The 26463-nt window shown below is 41.8% G+C and overlaps 1 protein-coding gene across 1 annotated transcript in view; it reads left to right on the plus strand.

Moving 5' to 3' along the window:
* Positions 1–26463, plus strand: part of LOC126470920 (Down syndrome cell adhesion molecule-like protein Dscam2) — a 504863-nt gene that overhangs the window by 52690 nt on the left and 425710 nt on the right. The window contains exon 2 of the mRNA XM_050098951.1: positions 10413–10609. Within this exon, the coding sequence (XP_049954908.1) occupies positions 10413–10609 (197 nt within the window). The remainder of the gene's footprint in view (positions 1–10412; positions 10610–26463) is intronic.

A 26463-nucleotide genomic window follows, 5' to 3' on the forward strand; every position in this document is an offset into this window, starting at 1 on the left:
AAGGGGGATGAGTGTATGGCGTATAGCTGTGGGGTTTTGGAAGGATAACTGGTGGCTTCCGATTTAGGTATCAATGGATTCTCTGTCCTTCATTCAAATTCGATGCTGTTTTTTATAGTTCCACGTCATTGACTTTAGTAACAAAATATACAGGAAGGTCCATTGATCGTGACCGGGCCAAATATCTCACGAAATAAGCGTCAAACGAAAAAACTTCAAAGTACGAAACTTGTCTAGCTAGAAGGGGGAAATCAGATGGCGCTATGGTTGACCCGCTATATGGCGCTGCCATAGGTCAAACGGATATCAACTGCTTTTTTTTGTTTTTTTTTTTTTAAATACGGACCCCCATTTTTATTACATATTCGTGTAGTACGTAAAGAAATATGTATGTTTTAGTTGGACCACTTTTTTCGCTTTGTGATACATGGCGCTGTAATAGTCACAAACATATGGCTCACAATTTTAGACGAACAGTTGGTAACAGGTAGGTTTTTTAAATTAAAATACAGAACGTAGGTATGTTTGAACATTTTATTTCGGTTGTTCCAATGTGATACATGTACCTTTGTGAACTTATCATTTCTGAGAACGCATGCTGTTACAGCGTAATTACCTGTAAATACCACATTAATGCAATAAATGCTCAGCGTGTAACGACATTCCTCTCAACAGCGAGTAGTTCGCCTTCCGTAATGTTCGCACATGCATTGACAATGCGCTGACACATGTTGTCAGGCGTTGTCGGTGGATCACGATAGCAAATGTGTGCTTCGACGACCAATCCATCTGTCATGAAATATGCTATTCAATACCGCTTCAACCGCACGCGAGCTTTGTGCTGGACATCCATCATGTTGGAAGTACATCGCCATTCTGTCATGCAGCGAAACATCTTGGAGTAACATCGGTAGAACATTACTTAGGAAATCAGCATACAGTGCACCAATTAGATTGCTATCGATAAAATGGGGGCCAATTATCCTTCCTCCCATAATTCCGCACCATACATTATTAACCAGCCAAGTTCGCTGATGTTCCACTTGTCGCAGCCATCGTGGATTTTCCATTGCTCAACAGTGCATATTATGCAGGTTTACGCTACCGCTGTTGGTAAATGACGCTTCGTCGCTAAATAGAATGCGTGCAAAAAATCTGTCATCGTCCCGTAATTTCTCTTGTGCCCAGTGGAAGAACTGTACACGACGTTCAAAGTCGTCGCCAGGCAATTCCTGGTGCATAGAAATATGGTACAGGTGCAATCGATGTTGATGTACCATTCTCAACTCCAACGTTTCTGAGATTCCCGATTCTCGCTCAATTTGTCTGCTACTGATGTTCGGATTAGCCGCGACAGCAGCTAAACCACCTACTTCGACATCATCATTTGTTTCAGGTCGTGGTTGACGTTTCACATGTGGCTGAACACTTCCTGTCTCCTTAAATAACTATCCGGCGAACGGTCCGGACACTTGAATGATGTAGTTCAGGAATTCCGAGCAGCATACATAGCACACGCCCGTTGGGCATTTTGATCACAACAGCCATACATCAACACGATATCGACCTCTTCCGCAATTGGTGAACGGTCCATTTTAACACGGGTAATGTATCACGACGCAAATACCGTCCGCACTGGCGGAATGTTACGTTATACCACGTAATTGTACGTTTGTGACTATTACAGCTCCATCTATCATAAAGCGAAAAATGTGGTCCAACTAAAACATTCATAATTCTTTACGTACTACACGAATATGTAATAAAAAATGGGGGTTCCTATTTTAAAAAAAGCAGTTGATATCTGTTTAACCTATGGCAGCGCCATCTAGCGGGCCAACCATAGCGCCATCTGGTTTCCCCCTTCAAGCTAGACGAGTTTCGTTCTTTGTAGATTTTTCGTTTGATGCTTATTTCGTGAGATATTTGGCCCCGTCATTATCAATGGACCACCCTGTATATACCTTCTACTTTTCTGAGGAGCGCTCACATGACGTGCTGACTTTTCAGCGTAAATTACTAATGCGACTATGACTGTAAGGCAGGCGGCAGATAGCAGCAGCGGCTAAACTCTACCTTTGCTTTCAGTAGGCCACACAGAGGGCGCATTTAACGCGGAGACCAGTTAGCTGCTGCTGAGACGAGCTGCTAAATTTCTCGATGATGTGCCGTCGCGGCAGCGTGTAGTACTTGCAGTGAAAACATGCAGGTCGTACAGCTGATCGAAGAGAAAAGAAAGTTCAGTCTGCTGTATAATACAGGTGATGTGGAGTTAAAGAACAGTCTGGAAACGGTCGCAGCATGGAAGGGTATTACTGTATCGAGAAGGTAATTACATTTATTTTTACGGTGTAAGATCTTCGTGAGGGATTTGTGCTGAAGTGTATCAAGATGAATGGTACTTTTACTTTCACAGTACAATATCTTCTTTAGGTTGTCCTCCACGGCTTTCATAAGACATTTTTATGTATATCACAGAAAAGCTGCTAAAACTTCGTTATGCTACAAGTAGTTTCCATAGTTATTTCATCATCTGTTAGACTTAAGAGCATAAAATGGTATATACACTATGCCCATTATCGCAAAATATTTTATATTTATAATTAATGGTGTGAAACAGGACCTGGTGTATGGCACTGAAACTGAGTTCTTTCACATCACTACGTAATCTACTGGGAAGATATGCTATGCTGGAATGTGACAACTACTGCAAGACCGTATACAACAATGCGATCGAAATGGAAAACCCTCAAATTTGTTGAATTTGCTAACCTAATGTTCTTAATGTCATAAAGGAATTTGTTGGTTTAGACCAGTTTCTCAATGTGGTAGGGCTGTTGAGGCAGGTCGCCTCAACGACTGTGTGTGGCCTCCCAGGGGCCCCGGGAGTAGTGCGTTAGCCCACACTCTTTAATTAGTTGAATGTGTCAGTAGCTGGCTTGCCATCATGAAGGTATGTCATGTTCTCCAGATGGTAATGTTTATAACTATGTTTTTCTTTTCTCCAATGTTATTTTATTGATTCAACACAGTATCGAACAAAATTAATCTTCAAGTAATATAATGGTACTGTGATACTTTGTCCTACCACAATAATTCATTACGCTTGTCTAGTGTCCCAGAAATAGTTAATGCTCGCTTTTCTAGGAGCTTTTGGGATGTCTCAGCTTGTAAGCATGGAAGCACTTTGCCCTAACAGAAGCTGTTTATGAAAATAGCCCATAATAACATAGAAATCATTCTCCCTCGTGGTCCTAACGTCTCACCCTGTCCATCATGTCTTACCCTTCTTGCTTTCGACATTCACAAATGTTCTCACCACTATGCAGAGACTCCTATATCCCAGCACAAAGGATCTTTTGTGAATGAATGGGGGACTATGATTGGCTCTTATCGAATTTGCCCGCCCAATTACTGATGCCCCGGTGTGGAAGCACCATCAACCCTATTTTTTTTCTTTCTGCAGACGAGACTTTCAGCCACAAAAAAACTATTTTATACAGATAGCCATATTACACCCACAATTAAACCTTGCAAAGTGCCCTACATATCGTCAAATATGGGAAGACTCTTACTCAGTGACACTGCTATCCGACTGAGGACAGGAGCATAAATATTAGATCATGAAACAGATCTCCAAAACCCAGCAACATATCACCGCATACCGTATCGATGTAGTAAACATACAATTCGTATCTGTGCCATACAAAATCACCCCTTTTACATCATTTGTACATATACCATGAAGACATACAGCATAAGCACATGCACCATAGGTATACTCGTGGCACTAGATATTTCCCGCGAGGTCGGGCAGTCATTCAATCCCAACACATGACCAGAGCGCCCTCCGTGGTTCAAGGTCACTCTCGGAACTGTTGTACAAAGACTGACTCGTTCCCCATTGGTACAAATGCGTTACTGTTTCTGGTCCTGACCTGCTTGCTTGCTCACTTTTCTACACACACCTCCAGACTCTATGATTACAAGAACATATCTAATTTTGCATGGTTTGCAAGAATATCATACCATTTTCGTGGTACTTCTCGATATCAAACACATATCAGTATCGCTTGTATAGCAGTATCGCTCGCACAATATGTTTCTGAAGATATAGACTGGAAATTAATACTCTAGAAACCCGAAACTTTAGCTAGGTGGAGCATGCTGTAAACTAAAGAGTAACTAGAAACTTATCCCATCTGCAAATACCTTTATGTGAAAAAACTCAACAAAAGAAAAATAGTGTAAACTGATACTTCCACTTGCTAATACCAATGTTGGTGATGTAACAGATTCCAAATCATCCCTATAATTTACAAAGTCAAATAATGTGTTTCTCATATCAAGAGAACCAGCAAATGTGTCTTCCACCTGCTAGATGCACATACCACACTCGATGTTCCCTCAACTAAATAAAGACGTGAAATGTGAAGAAGCAGTCAACCAAACAATTTACGTCAGTGGGAATAATGGTCCAGCACAAACACACATCCATATTGAATCTTCTTAAATTTCCACGGGTTCACAAAAGCTGTCCAACACATATTAAGTATTAGTTCGCCATTCAGCTGTCTAGAGGACTACACGGTTAAGTCAGCTCCATTCCTACACTCCAACAGGCCTTTCTATTCAGACAGCTACTGCCATTAATGAGAAACATGAATCATTCCTGTCAACAGTGCTGCTTGCCAAGCACGTGTAGACAGAATCATCCTAGGAAAAAAACTGGCCTCATATATATTTGATCGCTATACTTACAATTAAATATTATGACCACAGTCTCAACTGAACGACATTCAACAGTGAGTGAAGTATTGGAAATACACCCTGCTGACAGTCGTGGCTCTGGAAATAAATATCTTTACCATTCTTATGACTCGACATACTCTCCCCTTTGCTATCACAGTATTCCACAATCTTTTCCTTCACAAATGTCAGAACACATACTTTATAAGCCAGATGCTCAAGGTGAACCAATCACACATCCCCTACTACTAAGTATAATACTTCGCCAATAAATGATTGCAGATGATACAAAATAATACCGACCGAAAATCAGCGATGGGGGGGACGACAATGTCTCATAAGTTTTCTTGTGATTGGTACCACATGCATATACACAGACATACAGAATACAGAGCAAACACTCTACATTTGTGGTGGTGACTGGATACAATCGAGTAAAGTGCTGTACTATGCCTCCCAATCAGTGCATTTGGGCTATGTTTAGCAGATGTACTACATTCACAAGCAATTTTCAGAACACAGAATGAGAGGTTATGTCATGATCGCATGGATGGAACTGACATAAAATCGATAGAATTGCGAAAAAATGATGGGGGGGGGGGGGGGAGGGTAGGTATATAGGTAGAAATTGACCGAATATACACCAAAATGCGGGGAAATTGAGGAAGTACTTGCGTATCTTTTGGTAGGCGCAGAGCAGTTTGAACATGGGAACAAGTATGCAGCACCAAGAGGAATCCAAGAAAACGTCGACATGGAAGTGAAGGGAATCTGTTACTATACATTGATAAGGAGTGCTAACCCCCTCGACATGGGCGCATCGTGAGAAATCTTGTGCACTTGGATGGGCGAGCACTCGGCAAGCCCCATTCATTCACAAGATGTGGAATGTAGCAGTCTATTTCTGGTCGATTTCAGATTAAACTGGTAATGGTGTTGCAGGGCGGGTTAGTCAATGACAGTGTTAGGGGGTCTTTCAGTATCTAATTATACCATAAGACTGCGAGAATGCTCTGTGACTCCCATCAGCCTAGAGATAAATCGTAAATTAAGCCCTATGCTCGAAGTGTTAGCAATATGTACAGCACTGTCTGATATACTTTGATGATGGATGGAAGTAACAATGCATGGATGTACTGCACAGTCCTCTGTCGACATTCGCAATGATACTCGCAAAGAAGGGACGGGGTGGTTTAGCTATGATACTGAAATTTGAAAACATTCTGTCACATCATTGATCGGTATTGAAATTACTGTAAAATTGGTAAAATTGTTCACACAAGCAACTGTTATGCTTAATACTTCAGTACATTAGGAGTGTCTTTTCCATCCCATCCGTCCACTGGCACGCTGTTCTTTACCATATAATGATTGACTGACAACGCTTGTTTGAGTTGGAGAAAGAGTTTCGGAAGAGGGGTGACACCTTCTGGAGATAGATAGCACCGAAACAGTGATCGCGTATATGACTTCAATATGAATAATCAGTTGAAATGGAACGTAGAGCCATCAGCTATTCCGTCAATCTGACAGATGAGTTTAAATATTGTTTGGAAACTCACGCCAACACTGCAAAACTCTTCCAATTTACTTATGTTGTAAATGACTTTTATTTAAAATCATCCAGTGAGTGTAGTGCATTATGGTAACAGCAGTAATAATATGATTTACACTGTGCGACATCTAGAGGTAGCCCAATTGACCATCTTCCCTCCAAAATTCAAACTTCCCGCCAGAGGGCTTGGCAGGAGGGTGTGACATTTTGCAGACATCTTGGGTAACGGTACTCGCATCATCAGCTGACGTCACAGTAGCCATCTTGAATGACATATATCACATCATCAGCTGGCGTCACAGCAGCCATCTTGAATGACGTCAATCACGTCACAGTGTGCCATCTTGAATAATGGTACTTTGGAGTGATGTCCTTGTTGTGTGCGAGAGGTCATGGATCAGAACGTCTTAATGTCAGTTTAGAACCTGACACAGACCTCGAAGTCGCGGCAGCAAAACAAAATGTTTGGCAGTGTAAAAAGCATGTTAGATCAAAAAAAAAAAAGTTTCAAACAGCGACAGAGGACCACAGGGGGCGTCTCTTGGTCTCTTGCGGCTTACACTATAGTCGGCGGGACATGATCATCTTCCTACAGTAGAGGTGATGAAACTTTAAACTGGTCTCTGCAGTTGATCAATAACTGTATATTTAATAGGATCGTCACATGTGCTCGTTGCCTGCGTGCATGCGGTATTTGTTTTCGATGTATGGGAGGAGAGAGATGCGGAAAAAATCTTATCTAGTTCTCTATCAGATGAAGTTAGTTGAGCCTTTAAAGTTCGTAAATTTTCTCTGATGAATGGTACAGAATAACGAAGATAGCATGTTGGGGAGACAAATGTGAATGGATGCGGATCTGTAGTACTTGTATGTAGTTTTGGGGTGCGCCACAGTGAGGTAGCAAAAATCCTCATCTTTCTCTCGGTTCCCAGTTCTCTTGAATGGTCAAAACACAGTCCTGTCGCAGTAACGAAGCTTAGCCTGTGCCTAGACGGTATGCAAAAGGTGGTAGATATAGTATCCTCCGACTTCTACTCAGTTCCGGCTTACAATGGAATGATCACATGCGCAAAGCTGCAGGGATGGTAGCGCAGAATCTGAGAGGGCTGTTGCATGATGCATAGGGACTACCCTAAACGACGCTGGAATTTTACTGTAGCAGATAGGTTCGAGAGAGGTGACTCGTTTCGAGATTTGAGAGTGTCAGAAATATGATTCACTAGTGGCTGTAAACATTAAAGGAGTTCTCCATAGGATCCAATGCAGGTATGTGCTTGAATGGAGGGACCTGATTCCAAATCATAGACATCATTTCTAGTGGATAGCGTCACACTAGAGATCTGAAAAGCTAGTGCACATTTATTACGACGTCAGTCAGCACAACATCTACTACTGTTTGTGATTCTCCTCAATCAATCATCGCCTATGATTCAGTGGATATATCACCGAACCTCTGACATGGTACCGAGACAGAATATGTTACAAATACTGGAGAAATATCTAGCAGCGTAAGGGAGTTGCAAATACCGGTTTCATACCATGTTCCTTAACCGAATCACTTTCAAAATTCAGCGATTTTATCACGAGGTTGCATCATGGGCTACATGTAAAAGGACTGCTGGTCTGATAATATACTCTCCAATGGTGATTGTCTGGAAAAACCAATTCATTTGGAGATATTGTCATACCCCGATTTATAAGGCCAGTATAGCTTTTAACATAGATACTTGAGTGCACCTGTAGAATTAAGACCGCTTGTGATGAAAATATGGTTGTGTTTTTTAAAATCTGACAGTTTGTAAGACGATTACTACTCTCTTTTTAAGACACCGTGGTACCACTCACAAGAAAACTCATGAGACATGTCCCCCCCTCGCTGATTTTCGGTCAGTATTATTTAGTATCATCTGAAATCAATTATTTGCGAAGTATTATGCTTAGTAGTAGGTGATGCATGATAGGTTCACCTTGAGCATCAGGCTTATGAAGTAAGTGTTTGTGTTCTGACATGTGTAAGGGAAAAGACTGTGGAATACTGTGATAGCAACGGGGAGAGTATGTCAAAGTAGTAAGGATATTTCTATTTCCAGAGCCACAGCTGTCAGTAGGATGTACTTCCGATTCTTCACTCATTGTCAAATGTCATTCAGTGGAGACTGCGATCATAATATTTAATTGTAAGTATAGTGTTCAAATATATATTAGGCCAGTTATTTTCCTAGGATGATCCTGCCTATGCGTGCTGGTTATTTTCCTAGGATGATCCTGCCTATGTGTGCTTGGCTTGCATAGCCAGTGACAGGACTGCTTCTTCACATTCCACTTCTTTATTTAGCTGAGAGAACATTGAGTGTGGTGTGTGCATCTAGCAGGTGGAAGACACGTTTGCTGGTTCTCTTGACATGAGAAACACATTATTTGACTTTGTAAATTATAGGGATGATTTGGAATCTGTTACATCACCAACATTGGATTAGCGAGTGGAAGTATCAGTTTGCACTATTTTTCTTTTGTCGAGGTTTTTCACATAAAGATATTTGCAGATAGGATAAGTTTCTAGTTACTCTTTAGTTTACAGCATGCTCCACCTAGCTAAAGTTTCGGGTTTCTAGAGTATTAATTTCCAGTCTATATCTTTGGAAATATATTGTGAGAGCAATACTGCTATACAAGCGATACTGATATGTGTTTGATATCGAGAAGTACCACGAAAATGGTATGATATTCTTGCAAACCATGCAAAATTAGATATGTTCTTGTAATCATAGAGTCTGGAGATGTGTGTAGAAAAGCGAGCAAGCAAGCAGGTCAGGACCAGAAACAGTAACGCATTTGTACCGTTGGGGAACGAGTCAGTCTTTGTACAACAGTTCCGAGAGTGACTTTGAACCACTGAGGGCGCTCTGGTCACGTGTTGGGATTGAATGACTGCCCGACCTCGCGGGAAATATCTAGTGCCACGAGTATACCTATGGTGCATGTGCTTATGCTGTATGTCTTCATGGTATATGTACAAATGATGTAAAAGGGGTGATTTTGTATGGCACAGATACGAATTGTATGTTTACTACATCGACATAGTATGCGGTGATATGTTGCTGGGTTTTGGAGATCTGTTTCATGATCTAATATTCATGCTCCTGTCCTCAGCCGGATAGCAGTGTCATTGAGTATGAGTCTCTCCATATTTGACGATATGTAGGGCACTTTGCAAGGTTTAATTGTGGGTGTAATATGGCTATCTGTATAAAATAGTTTTTTGTGGCTGAAAGTCTTGTCCGCAGAGAGAAAAAAAAGGCGGATGGTGCTTACACACCTCCGGCATCAGTAATTCGGAGGCAAATTCGATAAGAGCCAATCATAGTCCCCCATTCATTCACAAGAGATCCTTTGTGCTGGGATATAGGAGTCTCTGCATAGTGGTGAAAACATTTGTGTGTGTCGAAAGCAAGAAGGGTAAGGACATGATGGACAGGGTGAGGCGTTAGGACCATGAGGGAGAAAAAAATTTTTCAAATGAGTGTGAAATCTTATGGGACTTAACTGCTAAGGTCATCAGTCCCTAAGCTTACACACTACTTAACCTAAATTATCCTAAGGACAAACACACACACCCATGCCCGAGGGAGGACTCGAACCTCCGCCGGGACCAGCCGCTCAGTCTACAGCTGCAGCGCCCTAGACCGCTCGGCTAATTCCGCGCGGCCCACGAGGGAGAATGAATTCTATGTTATTCTGGGCTATTTTTTTAAACCGAGCCAGCAGGGAATCGAAACCAGGCCCTTAGGATTGACATTCTGTCGCGCTGACCACTCAGCTGCCAGGGGTGGACTAAAGATAGTTATACTGCTGAAGAAATTGTGGGTGGTAATAAGAGGTAGTCTACCAGTGTGCTGTATTTCCCCACATAATGCGTTGCGAATATTTGTCTGATTTCCACATTATTCCTCATCTGTCAAAGAGATAAAGAAAAGATTTTTATTCGATAGAGATTGCAGATTTCATTACCAATCAATTATTGTCGCCCTAATCTAATATGAAGTGTGTTATGCGTAAAAAAATGTCAAAGATGAGAGTGAGCTGACGATGAGGCTGTGTGGGAGCACAGGCCGGCGCAGCTGAGCTGCCAGATCACGGGACACCCGGTGCGGTCTGTGACGTGGCTGAAGGACGGCCAGCCGCTGGCGGAGCACACGGCGGAGCTGCAGTTCCACAGCGTGGGCCGCGACGACCAGGGCATGTACCAGTGCTTCGTGCGCAACGACGACGACGTCGCGCAGGGCACCAGCGAGCTCCGTCTCGGAGGTAATCTGCTCCACTTATCCTAATCATTCACTTCCATATCTTTTTTGTAATTACTGTATGCTTACTGTTGTAGAGGGAGGGGGATGGGGTAGGGGCTAAGAAAAATTCTGAAGTCATTCCGAGTTATAATGTACAAAATATTGAGATTTACAAAAATAATGGATAATATTTGATAATTAGCGGTTAAGTAACTAATATCATTTGTGTAGACAATTTTAGGAGAGCACTGTGGCAGGAAATAATCATTACAATAATATAACTAGTACTTTTCGCAAAAAAATTGAAGATCTAGCTCGCTTTCAGTAAACTTGTAAACTGCCAAATATTCGAAATTCATGTCTTATATTTTCTATGTGTTCCTAAATACTATATTCACAGTACGCCATAATTATTAGCGAAAACTGACATGGGTGAAAGTTTACGATAATATGAGCATAAAGGACCCAGTAGAGACTGTTCAGCGAATAAGCCGGCTGCGAAATAACTGAAGAGTGGAAACGTTAAACGTTTCAGTTTTTCAGAAAATGTATTTTCAGTGCTATTGGATTCTCGGTACCTTGTTGAATGTTGCTAGACTTGTTACAAGTGCCAAATCGTGGGTAAAATGGTTGACACATTCATTACTAGCTGTATATCATGCTGTACTTCATCTGAATGGCCAGCCATGTTTTTCAGTTGCAAAACAGAAACAACTGTTGACGATGTAGAAATTTCTTCCTCAACAGGTCAGGGAGCCCTGCAGTAAACTTTTCAATATCTGTTCTCAAGAAAGGAGATGTATAAGAAACAGAAGTCATTACTAAACTTTTTTAAAATTAATTTTCTTAGTCTCTCGTGCAAAATTTAAAAGGCATGAGAAATTGTTATGGTTGACTGGAGTTCCGCTGCTTAAAACATTATTGCCGTACTTCAGTATTTGAATTATCACAAATAAAATGTGGTGCCTCAGTACTAATGACAACGGAAACAAAAACTTTCTTATTGGCGCTTAGAACCAGTTAGTTCCTTGGTGTGGCACCTAGAACGTTTTTGATAATTTATTTCCTTATTTGTATAATGTTTTTGCTGTGATGAGGTGAGCAGCATGGTTCTGTAGCATCAGAACACCTTGTCAGTTATTTGTATAAAAATAAGTAATGTACAAAATGAGATACATTGTTTTTTGGTCCACGTGGAAAAACGTGAGATTTGGCAGTTAAAATGTTTAACATTTCCACTCTTCAGTTGCGAATTCGTGGTTACGAGTCGCCACTGACTTCCACTTGAAATATTTTCTTGGTTGGTACAAACATGTTTGAAAGGTTAACTTTCACAGTTAAGTTCCCCTCTAGCTGAGCTCAAATTTCATGAGATTTTGACTGCGATAAACACTATTCTTCCAATTGTACTTGACAAACACAATCATTGTATTCCTCTTTAGTTTGACACTAGCGAAGCTCAGATGCCAGCAGGTGGAAAAAAACTTACTCTGTTCATTTCTTTTACTACACTTAAAACTATACATCGATTTGATGTTTTACCGGATTCCTGATATGCATGGTACAATCGTGAAATAGTCTTACGGGAAAATTCTCACCTCATCGCTACCTCGGAGATGCTGTGTCCCATCGCTCGTGCGCCTACTATAACACCACTCTCAAACTCACTTAAATCTTGATACCCTGCTGTTGTAGCAGCAGTAACCGATCTAACAACTGCGCCAGACAGTTGTATTATAAGCGTTGCCGACCGCAGCGTCGCACGCCTGTTTATATATCTCTCAATACGCATGCCTGTACCAGTTTCTTGGGCCCTTGAGTGTATATAGTGAAAGGGTACAGTACCACCCGACATTGAAAATAGGTACAACATACTTCATTATTTTTGTCAGAACAACACATTTTTTTGTAAAATAACTCAATTTCAATTAATACAGCGAAGCCGGATACCAGTGTGGGAAAGAATGACAATTTATTTATTTAATTGATCACATGTGCACTCCCACAAAGTAAATCCCTACATCCAGTTTGGTGAGATCTGTGAAATGAATGAATGTATGGTCGTCTGCTAACCGCAGATAGTGAATGTGAATATATGATCATCTTTGAGTCGATCCTTTGGACACCTTTGGTTGGACCAAAGAGATGAAATTTACCAGAGCTTTGAGCGTCTGAAATGTGGCTGACCAATACGATAGCAAGGTGCTTCCCCCACCTCGACACAGGTGCGAGAGGACCTAGAGAACGGCCATGTTTCGGCACTCTGCCGCTGGATCTTGTGCTGTTAAGACTTCTTTTGGTTGTGCTCCGTAATAACGAAAGAGTGGAGGCATGGTATGTATGTGGAATATTTAAGAGTAGTCTGAGATAATAATTTCTCTATCTCAGGAACTTTTGTGGGGAGAATTAAATGTCAGGCAGGTAATATTAATGGGACTGTAGTAATCTTCGAAAGTGACCAACGGTCACAACGAAACCACGTGTAGCAATAAGTTGAGATACTTCCGTGTGCTTAAGTTAAGCTGAATTACTAGCGTGTGTACAATAAGTTGAAATATTTAAGAAATAGCGTGTGTACCATAAACTGAAATATTTAAGAAATGGCGTGTGCAGAACTTGAAATTAGAGACAAGTACTTCCACGTGGTGAGTACTGTGTGAGTCTCAATCTGTGTATGAGACAAAGGATAAAGAGAAGTACTCGTCCATGGTATCAGTTGAGGACTCGCGTGTGTGCTTAATATTAAACTGCATGATATGATTCCGTGTGACGCTAGATTTAAACTCTGAGAGAGAATCAAGGTGAGTCGGCCGTCTATCCAGCAACGCCACTTGGCTTGCATTGCACAGGAAGACGTGCATTTATCTCCAGAGTTCACGGTAGGAAAGTAGAATTACAAAGTGGGGCAGTGTCGTGTGAAACTGGGATAAATATTGATTGAAGTGGGAAAGCTGAAAGTGATGATGTTGTAACCATTCTTTGTGCAGTATTTCATATTGTTGTGTGGTGTATGTCATGTAATTTGGGTATGTGTGGTTTGCATGGGGGAGTAGCAAGGTAGTTTCAAAAGATTTGTGGGTTATGCTTGTTCCTTCTGTATCGCTCGATCTGGAGGAAAGTTTCGTGATGATGATTGTGAGAGTCGAAGTGTGAGGTATAATAAAAGATCCACCATCCTACCCAGAAAGTGCACTGTAGCCTTAAATAAATTACGAGACCATAATATAGAGATTCACTAATGTAAAGCCATGCCCACTGGGCGGAATTTCTCATGTGATATTGTTGTAGGTTGTAGAATTTGTGTGTTTAGGAATAAATCAGATAGTGAAAAGAAAGAGATTGGTGGCCTTTTTCATTGAATTGTATATTGTCATAATGTCCCGAATTTATAATGTGTCCGCCATTCGTATTCAGTGGGATGGCCACGTGTTAATAAAAGCCGTTAAATAAAAGACAAAAAGTAAATGTGGTATTGCCAGTGCGTAGTGTACAGTCAGAGTTCTATAAATCACTGATAGTCAGATGCGTGTTTCCGTTGCGTATTATTCATACAGGAGAGTAATTTGTAACTAAATAGTAAGATACGAGAATTCATGTTACTCGATAAATTAAGGAAGAATCCACTCGCATGGCAAACCACTCATCTTGCAGGCCTGACTGCTTGATGCCACAGTATGAGCAAGGCAAGTGGGTGCCTCTCAATAGTCCACACATACTCTCTTCGTATGCAAAGAATTAGCCATATTTTGGGCAGTCACGAACCCCTTGCATGCTTTAATCCTTCATCCACACTTCAACATTACAGAGAAAAGGTTTCCGGCGTGATTATGCCTCACGCACGACGGAAATTAAGACTCTGAACGCAGAACGGTAGTTGGAGCTAGACACATGAAACATACCATTTCGTAAACCGTTGGGGAATTCAATATTCCGAGAACCGCAGTGTCTAGAATGTGCTGAGGGTACAAAATTTAATGCACTATCTGTCGCCGCGGACAACACAGTAGTCTTCGCTTAACGACCGAGGGCAACGGCGTTTGCGTAGAGTTGTCGCCGCTAATAGATAAGCAACACTGCGTAAAATAACTGCAGGAATCAATGTGGGACGTACAACGAACGTATCCGTTAGGACAGTGTGGCGAAATTTGGCGTTAATGGGCTATGGCGGCAGACGACCGACGTGAGTGCCTTTGCTAACAGCACGACATCGCCCGCAGCCTCTCTCCTGGGCTCGTGACCATATCGGTTGGACCTTAGGCAACTGGAAAACAGTGACCTGGTCATATGTGTCTCGAATTCAGTTGGTAAGTACTGATGGCAGAGTTCGAATGGACTGGGCGCTCTAGTCCAATTGAAGTGATGATTAACTGGAAATTATTCTGTTGAGCTACTTGGAGACCATTTGCAGCCATCCATGGACTTCATGTTCCCAAACAATGGCGAAATTTTTATGGATGACAATGCAGCATATCGCCGGGCCACAGTTGTTTGCGACTGGTTTGAAGAACATCCTGGATAATTCGAGCGAATGATTTGGCCAGCCACGTCGCCCGATATGAATCCCGTCGAACATTTATGGGACATAATCGGGAGAGCAGTTCTAGCACAAAATACTGTACCGGCAACACTTTCCCATCTATGAACGCTATACAGACAGCCTGGCTCAATATTTCTGTAGGGCACTACCAACGACGTGTTGAGTCCGTGCCACGCTGGGTTGCTGCACTACACCGGGCAAAAGGAGGTCCAAAACGATATTATTAGAGACCCCATTGACTTTTGTCACTTCAGTGTATATTTATTTAAAATGAAGCCTAACACTTCGCAATTGTAATTAAAGAAGATTTAAAAATAGTAATAGCTCTAGCAGGAAAAGCAGCAGTTTATATTTATTTGTTCAGAGTAAAGTCATACAGATTTAGTGGTGTAGAATCTGTGCAGTGGCTGTAATGGACGTGATTGGAGAGACAGAGGAATATGGTGAAGAGGTGGACACTAATAATGAAAAGACGACAATAATAAAACAAAACAACTTGAGTGACAGAAAAACGAAAAGACAAACAAACGTGACTGGAAAAAGTCAACATTTGCTTCATTGGGAAACAGGTTAAAGGTTAAGGCTGTACCTTCGCAAAGCTATAGCATGGTACTCTAGTTCCATTGTGTGCAGAGATATGACCTCCGCTATTTTGTGGAAGAATTTCTAGAATGTGAGTGTTGAAAAGATAAAATCGGGAACTGTTTTTCATGTCCCAGCTGCTGTAATTACCTAAATAATTTTGAGGCCAAACATCCCCCTGCTGGGACATCCTGTCGCCTGTGAGAACCCGCAAACCACATACCTAACATGGACCCTTTAATCCAAAAACACGTTACAGTAAACGCAACAACAAAAGTAATAATGAGACTCTCTTTTGAAGCGATAGACAACGACGGTATCAGCATGGTGTGAACATGGTCAAGAATGTCACGGAGAACATAAGAACAGTCTAGACAGACGTATTTAATTTTTCCTTTGAGAACGAAATAGATACCATTCGAAACAAACTAAGGTAAGTCCGATCCATCCAAAAGAATAAAAGCCCACCATCACCATGTAATTACATGAAAATCAACATTCACCCTCGAATATATTTATTCATGATCAACTGGGTAAATAGAATACTGAAGCGCAATCAGTTTACATGACAAAGACCGATCTAGTTTCTTTAAACACCATAGTACGAATACCGCAATAATTCAGGAAACTGATGTGTTGAAATGCGCTACGGAAAACCAAGAAACCGCAATACTGACATCACTATATTTCAGCGAAGCATATGATAGTGTCAAATTATAGATGCTGCTCACAAAAATGGCAAATCTTATTTTTCAGATATATCCCTGAAGAAGTTTCTACATCTACGTTATTGCTCTGGAGTTAACACATGATTGTTTGGCAGAGGGTGTAAAGAACCAGTTTCACGCTGCTTGTTCGAATGTTCAAATGTGTGTGAATTTCCAAGGGACCAAACTGCTGAGGTCATCGGTCCCTAGACTTACACACTAGTTAAACTAACATATGCTAAGGACAACACACACACCCATGCCCGAGGAAGGACTCGAACCTCCGGCGGGAGGGGCCGCGCAGTCAGTGACATGGCGCCTCTAACCGCGCGGCCTCGAACTGTTTATCTACCGTTCCACTCTGTACCAGTACGTAGAAAGAATGAACTCTTAAATTTTTCCATCTGAACTATGATTTCTCTTATAAGATGTTCATTTCTCCCAATACAGATATAACTCAACAAAATATATTGGCATTTGGAGGAGAAAGCTGATGATTGAAATATCGTGAAAAGATCTTGTCGCAGTGAGATACGCATTTGTTTCGATGCCACCACAGTTAGCTCATCAAATCCCTGACTCTCTCTCCCCTATTTCGTGGTAATGAAAAGTCGTCCTATAAGTATCTTGCTCCTGTTTGAACTTTTTCGATGTCTTCAGTCAGCCCTATCTTGTCTGGATCCTGTAACACGTATCAACACAACGGGAAAAGCAGACCACAGCGTGTCGCCCGTGCGAATGAAAAGTAGTCCTATAAGTATCTTGAACCAAGAGTGCCACAGCCACCATTCCTCGGCCAGAAGCTGCTAACCTTGTATATCAATGACTTCCCGTTGGTATTTTCCTCTTACAAATACCATTTATATGTCTGTGACCACCGGCTTTGCTTAAGTGTTACGTATGAAGATATTTATCCTTGCTGCCACTGTCCACAAGACTGATGCCCTCTTTTCAGTGTTAGGATGTGAACAAATCCTGGGTTAAAACTAAATGAGTAGAAGTACCAAGTGCTTTTATTACCATAACAGGGGTTAATTAGCCTTAAAGTCATCAACACGTGCCCTCTATTCTTCCTCACGATATCCCAACATCGGATCAGAAAAAGCTGAAGAATGTGAGTTTAATTTTGAATGAGCTCATGAATCTGCACTCCTATATGCCTCCTAAACATTTCAAATAATATTTCCACGGATGCGAAACAGGAATTTGTGCAATCACTCGTTCTATCAGACCTCTGCTGTTGCGATTTAACCCAACGCAAAATGATCAGCGAAAATTCTAAACCGGTAGTTCTAACTATGAATGCTTGTGTGCGCTACATATGCATCATCCGCCTGTTTGACAATAGCAGTGTGTCTCACACGATGGTTACTACCAAACAGCTTACGCGTCTACAAGTCATGTCTGTTTCATTGGTGTTTTACTGTGGACGCCCCTCAGCTTCTCGATTCACTGATCACGTACTTATCCCACCAATATAATCACACAAGATCTCATTTACCTGTTATCCTACTCGTACCCACCCATAAAACAAATATTTTCAATTGCTCTTCCTCATCTACTGTTGTCAGACTCTGAAACAAGCTATTCTGCACTCTGCGATCAGATCAATACCCTGTTACACTTAAAACAAAGCTTAAGTAGATGCTTTCAGGCGTCGAATTTGATTAAACTTCTGCGATCAGCATCCTTATTCATCACCTGACGTAAATCGGTTGTCAATCTTGAAGCTGGAACTTATCTCACACGTATTTTTACATATCTGGGCAAGTTTTACATAGAGAGCCTTGAGCTTACCAGTCAGTTAACGTATTTAGCTAACTGTTGTGGGCTCTCAGGTTATTTGTTGGGACCGGTTTTCTGAGGAATCCCCTTTAAGTGCATCAAAATTGACCTTGTAAAAAAAGTTTTCGATGCACTTTCATATCTGCGAAAGTGTATGCGCTTAGATACAAAGTGGGTAAAATAAAAGTATACCAAAAAATACTCTCTAAGACAAGAAACGAAGCACCACGAAGGAATTATCCGAATCGGACAGAAATTTGTAGATATGATGTACACGTGTAGACAAACAAACGATTACAGTTTCAGAAAAATTGGATGATTCGTTCAAGAAAAGAGCTTCACAAATGAAGGTGAGCAAGACAATAACGACTCGGTCCATCTCTGGCCCTTATTCTGGCAGTTATTCGGCTCAACATTGATTGATAGAGTTGTTGGATGTCCTCCTGTGGTATACCGTGCCAAATTCTGTCCAACTGGCGTATTAGATCATCAAAATCCCGACCTGTTTGGAGGATCCTGCCCATAATGCTCATAACGTTCTCCATTATGGAGAGATCCGGTGATCTTGCTGGCCAAGGTACGGTTTGGCAACCAAGAAACAGCCAGTAAAAACTCTCGCCGTGTGCAGGTGGGCATAATCTTGTTGAAATTTAAGCCAATGATGGCAACAGAACGGAACGTAGAATATCGTCGACGTACCCCTGTACTGTAACGGCGCCGCAGATGACAGCCAAAGGGGTCTCGCTATCAAATGAAATGGCTCCCTAGACCACCACCTCCACATGTCGGGCTGTATGGCGGACGACAGGCGTTTCCAGATACGTTTTCGCTGCTCATCTGGAATCAGTTCGAAGCGGCACTCATCATTCCTACTCCAGTCAATGAGCTTCCAGGGCGAAGATTCCCTAGAAAAATTTTTAATGAAATTTTTATTTTTTTATTCATTTGTATACCTCATAGTACGTATCCTGTACTTTTCCTAACGGTATTTGTAATATAAATTAATTTGATCGAGCTTACTAGAAGATGTTAAATTATGTCACGTAGCAGGGCTCGGCTTGCCTGTTGACAGATGCTCTTCACTTTTCTGGAACTGAGGTTGATGCCCACTCGGAAAAAAATTAGGTAATATATCCAAACGCGACACCTTTTCAGAAATGCGAAGTTGTTGTACGTCATCTGCTCAAATGTTCAAATGTGTGTGAATTCCTAAGGAACCAAACTGCTAAGGCCATCGGTCCGTAGACTTACACACTACTTAAACAAACTTATGCTAAGAACAACACACACACCCATGACCGAGGGGGGTCTCGAAACTCCAGCGGGAGGAGCCGCACAATCCGTGACATGGCGCCTCAAACCGCGCGGCCACTCTGCGTGGCTCAGCTGCTCGAACAGTATGGTAATGTATGAGCGCAGCCATTCACTCCCGAAGTCATTTTCAGTAAGATTCTCCTGGGGATGTGACTGCGCCAATACAATAAAACTGTCGATGTTTTGGCAACTACTGCAGGCAGTCTGCATTAGGGTTGCTACTTGGTGGTTTGATATTGTTACTTTACGTATACTATTGCGTCCCCAAAGACTACGTCCCCGTCCGTCCGAAAATGACGGACAGATACCTGAATGTCATATCTCATCGGCACCTAAAGCACAATAACTCAGTGATCCATATATTAACCCTTTCACTACCATTGGGACGTATGTGTCCCAGGACAGGTTATCTGAGAAACAGTGGGAATTGCTGCGTGTTATTTATATGTACCATGTGTCAAACTGCTTTGGCCAAAAGCTGTTCAAAATGGCTCTGAGCACTATGGGACTTAACTGCTGTGGTCATCAGTCCCCTAGAACTTAGAACTACTTAAACCTAACTTACCTAAGGACATCACACACATCCATGCCTGAGGCAGGATTCGAACCTGCGACCGTAGCGGTCGCGCGGTTCCAGACTGTAGCGCCTAGAACCGCTCGGCCATCCCGGCCGGCAGAAACTGTTTCTCACAGTTTCACTAGTTGGAGGATCGATGTCACTGTGACATAAGACACTCGACTTTTATGTAATAATACAATGCTTGACACTTGGAATAATCTACTAAACTATCAAACATTTGTAATCACAAATACGATCCGAGTGTTTTTCTGAAAACATAAGTCACAACTGAAAATATAAAACGGTCGCTGATTTCATTACCACTTGTACATATAGGCGACACGTATTTGACCACATACGGCACCTGTATAGTGCCTAAATACGATGGAAATGTTAGTCGTTATCAGAATAGCGTTCTGTACAGTTGTGACTGTATTCAGTTGAGGCTAAGTGAATTCGAATGTGGGCATATTGTTGGTGCTTGTACGGTGGTTGCATCCGTAACCAAGGTAGCCGCAATGTTTGGTGATTCAAGAGCACCGTACCGAAGATTTATACCGCATACAAGGAAAGCGGAAGAACATCGTCTGTTAGCTCACAACACGGACGAAAGTGTATGTCGAGAGCTCGTAACGGACGGTCACTGTAGAGGATCGTGACGAAGGAGAAGTGGACGACAGCTGCAAAAGACACTACAGAACCGACTGTCGCACTCTCGAACGCTGCCAGCACAGAAACAGCACGAAGGGAGCCAATAAGATGGGATTTCCACAACGAGCTGGAATTCCAAAACCACAGATCAGTGATACAAATGACCATAAAAGAAAAACGTGGTGCCGAAGCCATAAAACCTGGACTACGGAGCAATGGAAGAATGTCATTTGATCTGATAAGTCTTGTTTCGCAGTGTTTCCAACTTCTGGCTGAGTTTACGTCCCAAGAGTGAAACACGGCGGGGGTTCGCTGGTGATTTATGTAGCCATACCGTAGTGTTTCAAATGGTTCAAATGGCTCTGAGCACTATGGGACTTAACATCTGTGGTCATCAGTCCCCTAGAGCTTAGAACTACGTAAACCTAACTAACCTAAGGACATCACACACATCCATGCCCGAGGCAGGATTCGAACCTGCGACCGTAGCAGTCGCGCGGTTCCGGACTGAGCGCCTAGATACCGTAGTGTTTCATGAAACGCATTGTTACTCTGCAAGGTCACATTACTGCAAAGGGTTACATGACCATTTTGGCTGTTCAGGTCGATCTCATGATACAGTGCTTATTCCTCAATGGCGAAGCTGTGTTCGCACAGTTCGTATCGTTCAGGACTGGTTTTGTGAGCACGAAAATGAATTGTCGCATCTCCACTGGTTACCACAGTCACCAGATCTCCATATTATTGAGCCTTTTGGTCTACTTTTGAGAGAAATGTGCGTGCTCGCTGTCCACCTCGATTACTGTTACGTGAGCGTGCCATTATTCCATTGAAAACCATGTAGGGCCTGTATTTATCCATTCCCAGACGATCGGAAGCTGCTTTGAGTGCCAACGGTTTACCTACACCGTATTAGACATGGTAATGTGTTGTGTTTCTGGTGTTTCCATAATTTTGTCCACCCCTTGTAAGTTCCACGTCAGAGTACGTGTGGATCACATAGTCCTTCCCCTTCATGCGTGTTTTCGTGTTGTTATTTCTGATGACGACCTTAAGTAAAATAACCACACGTTAATGTATTTTATGCCGAAAACAAAATTTGTGGCGAAAAGATCGAACACCAGAGCACACAGCATAAGGAGCACTGACAGCCTCAAGATCGAACTTAGCAAACTACCAACTACTTTCGGGCCAATGTTATAGTGAGAGTACTATGAACATAGTTTTTACAGCAAGAGAGTACGTCAAGAGAACCTTCGAGGGATATCTACTGCAAATCGCCCGCCTACTATTTTTTTAAGTGTTACTAACAGGATAGGCGAGATTCCACCCCCAGGGGAATCCAACCATTCCGTTACAACAACAAAATAATAGAGTTTCTGCGTTCCACTAAAGACGTCGTAGATAAACTTCACACGCCAGGAGTCTAGTGGGTCAGCTGTTCAAATGTTCAAATGTGTGTGAATTTCGAAAGGAACAAACTGTTGAGGTCATCGGTCCCTGGACTTACACACGAATTAAACTAACTTATGCTAAGAACATTTATTATTTATTTATTTCATTAACAGTACAGAGTAACCCACCGCCTTGAAATGTAAGGTGGGTCGTATGCTTCTGATTCCAAACAGCAAAGACTTCTCATTGTTACAGTCTTATTGGTATACAGTTGTTAATGCTTTTTTTAAATAATATAAAGAACATAATATATAAAGTTTTCTCTGAGGTTACAGCGAATTGAATGCTTGACAATTGTTAAAATGGTTCCATATAATTTGATACTACATAGTTGATGAGAATATAATTTATACAACGCAAATGTCAAAGAAAAATAAAAAAATAAAATGTAGCACAATGAGCGTGATTAATAATAATTTGTAATATATAGAGGGAAGTAATATGCTGTATTAGGATGAGTAATACAGTCTAAGTAGCATGTTGGTTAGTAATGGCCTATTTCTATTTAAGAAGAGAAGGTCTCGGTACAACCTCGAGCTGTTCTCATCTGAAATGGTTTGCGCTAATGTATGTTTACACAGATTATACAGATTAAATGCTGGTTGAGCACTTCATACATGGAATACATGAAGTTTAGCTCCACATGAGAAATACACTTACGTTTCAGACTTGTTAGTTGAAATAGAATATAGTTCATTGGTACTTGAATCCATTATTCCATAAATAACTTAATACATTTCTGATATATGAAATTCATTGATTATAGCTTTGAACAGAGAAGAGAATATACTTCTGTTTGCACACAATAAGACGAACAATGCATTACTGCTTGTGTGCAGTGTACTGTAAACAACACACACCCATGCCCGAGGGAGGAGTCGAACCTCCGGCAGGAGGGGCCGGGCAGCCAGTGACATGGCGCCTCTAATCCCGCGGCCACTCCGCGCGGCGACATCAGCTGTAACTCTGTACTTTTCTGCATTGGCGAGGTGTGGAACTTCATCAACACACACATTACGGGGCACGAGTGGCGTACATGATTTTGATCAGTACTACATTGGCCGTGGCAGAACAATAAGGCGACTGTGGTGGGCCCATATAATTTCAGAAAGCGCGTGCTTTAACCAGGCAGACGCTTACTATTAAAAGAAAAATCAAAGACGCCGTCGAGATAGCAAAGCGGCTCAGCACATGAACCGCAAAAGGGCAACAGGCCCTGGCCATATTGGTTGCAGGCGGGCCGACCGTGCTTGGCCAGTGTGGAGCTGCCACTGCCCGACCCTCCCGGTGGCGAGAAGTACCAACATATCTCAGGTGCCACCGTCTAACCCATAAGCGCCACCACGTCACGACGTAGTCGTCACAGCATTTGCCGATGCCAACCTACAAAATTAACATAAAATATTCCAGTCAGTAAGCATTTGCTGTATCTCCCTCTTGATCCTGTCACCTAATCAACATACAGTATGCCACGGCACCCGAACGCAATTTTAAAAATCGGTAGTCACCCTGATGACTGTTATCTGCAACACCACTCGAGAAGTCGCAAGTGTCGCGGCATCATGACGCTCTCACACACCCATAAGGATCTTACTGAAATGGACACCAACTGCAGAACTCAACGCTTAGATAACTTGCCTGTAAATTACTTATTTAAGAAAAAAAAACACTTTTATAGGTTTCAGAATTTTCCATTTCTTCAGATGATCTCACGATATGACGTTTCTATACTTGCTGCACTTAGACGACAAAAATTTATTTTAAATGTGAGGAAAAAAAGATGGAAATTGGGTTTCCAAATTTGTGGAATATTGTGAGCGACAGGGTGCTATTCTGTCATTCTGTGCAACGGATTAATCTGAGATGTACCCTTTACCCTGTGGCTCCTGCAAGATGCAATTTCCATCCCCACACTACTACAGAAGTCAGACAGACGCTCCTAACGTTCTAAAGAGAAATGCCTGAAAAACTTTCAGCAATAAATATCTTCTGGAGTTGTCCGCTGTAAGGAAATGACACAAAAATTCACAAAATTTCTTACATAACTAGTGGAATACTTGGGTACTGGAGTAATGCTAGTTAGTGTAAGAAAAACATGAAACTAACGAAAATTATTATTTATTTGGCAAAAATTCTGAGAAATCACAATGGCACTTTTAGTTATGAATTGAACCAGTTATTTCTGGGTTCTTTTCGGAATGTGAAGTTACCTCTTAAGGATAGGATTCGCTAATGAAACTTCTATACAAAGATTAAGATTGTTATTGACTTGGCAGAATGGGCTCAACTTGAATAATTGTCCATTAGAATGTTGCTAGGTACCGTCGAGGCTGTTGCGTGTGAAATGCAGTGAAGTGTACTGTTGTGGAGGAAATAAGGGGCTCGCAGGAGCTGTAGCGCACAATAGCATAAGCTGCGATGACTGCTGTCTGCGCCGCTCGCTGCTGACAAATAAGATAACTCTCGTTCTATTTGGATTGACCTTCGCCAGTCAAACTCTCCCTACGCCTTGATGAAGTCAAGGACTCCTATTTGGCCCTAGTCTAACTATTGGCATGGTACACTGGTCAGATAACCAGTCCACCGCAATGCCACTCAAAAATTCGCTCGCATGCTTTTAACTATAACTCTGTCTCTTCACACCACACAATAAGTGTGGCGGCCAACACAGTGAACAACACTTAATCACAAGAACTCAATATAGAGTCGCACTCAGATTCGCTCTCGACAGAGGTGCTCTCCCAGTGAAGTACTGAGGAGAGACTTGTTCCTCGCTCTTTGAGTACACGTACGAGCGCGCATGCTCTCGTTACGTGCTCTCGCTCCAAGAGCGACAACGGAACGGCCCCGCTCCACGCCAGACGTGAAGGGGTGTATCTTTCGGCCTCTTCCATTACTCCTTCAGCTCAAGGTGTCGGAAATATCGTTTGCCAATCAGCATTGCAATTCTAAAACAGGAGAATGACGTTTCGTTTAAGACGACCAATCCGGAAATCTGTAGCATTGGCGTTTGGCATTTGCTGTCTCTGAAACTGCGTGCTATATTTGTAAAGAATGCATAGGCTGGGCGCTCCCACACAATGTAGCGGAATTTGCTTTTAAGCCGAACACGGGGTCGTCCTTTGACTCGGGCGAACGCTGTCTGCTCTATGGACAGTCACCGGCCGACGTAGATAGGTTGGGACCAGCCTCCTGGCGTGCGGTTGTTCTCCCGAACTAAAAGCTTTTGTGACCGTCGTGTCTTGAATGTGTGTGTGTACGCCAGCCTCGAGTATTTCAACCACGGTGCGCACTTGCGATTTATTAGTTATTTGCATATCGTTTACATGAATTCATACAACATTGACTTTATCTTATCGAGTTTGGGTTCGAATGAAGCGTCTTGATGTGCGGAATATGATTGTGAGGGCGGAATATGTAAGCAATGAAGGTCAGGAGACCATGACGTCTTACAATATTATGACGTGGGTCAGTTGCCCACTTAGAAGTCGTATTTCACGCGTAATCCAGCAACAACGCAATCACCATCTTATTGAAGCACACTTCATCACACACAGTAGTCATTTGTACTATTTGTTTCACAGCAAAAAAGTGCCACAGAACGTCATGTGCTTTAAATTTCATGTAGTGGATGTAAACAAAGTGGTTCCAACAGTATTCCGTTACGAAACGTAGATACACTACAAAGAGATTACATGTCATTAGAAAAGAGCATGTGAATGCTACAATTAGAGTCGTGCAGTATATTCTACTGCTTATGCCGTTTTTATGTTGCTTTATGAATAAAAACTGAAAGCAAATTAATGTTAAGGAACTATGTAAAATCAAAGTCTGATACAGAACAGAACAATAAAAATACTTTTAACTAACATGAAGTGGGTGTAAACAAAGTAGCTTCGGAGAAATTCTGGCGTCCAATATTTGATGACAGAAGCATGGAAAAAGGATATGACATGTAAAAAGAGAAATTACATTACTGCTGGAGCAAAAACACATAGTGCATTATACAAATTTTTGCTATTGCTACATTGCACTGAAACTATTACAAATCTAAATGCGGTTTTAGTATGAATCCAGCAACAAATGAGCCATTTAACAGCAGTTAGCAGAACATTACTACACTTAATTATAATACAGGAAAATAAGTGAATTTGCCTGTAAGGTATATAACACTGTAGAAATAGTAACCTGATGTGCCCATACCGTGAGAATCCTTAGTTACTGTGTGTATGGATAGCACTTTGTTTGGAATTTTTAGGGATATAGTATTGGCAAAAAAAGTCAGT

This window comes from Schistocerca serialis, chromosome 3, assembly GCF_023864345.2.
Source record: "Schistocerca serialis cubense isolate TAMUIC-IGC-003099 chromosome 3, iqSchSeri2.2, whole genome shotgun sequence".
NCBI lineage: Eukaryota > Metazoa > Arthropoda > Insecta > Orthoptera > Acrididae > Schistocerca > Schistocerca serialis.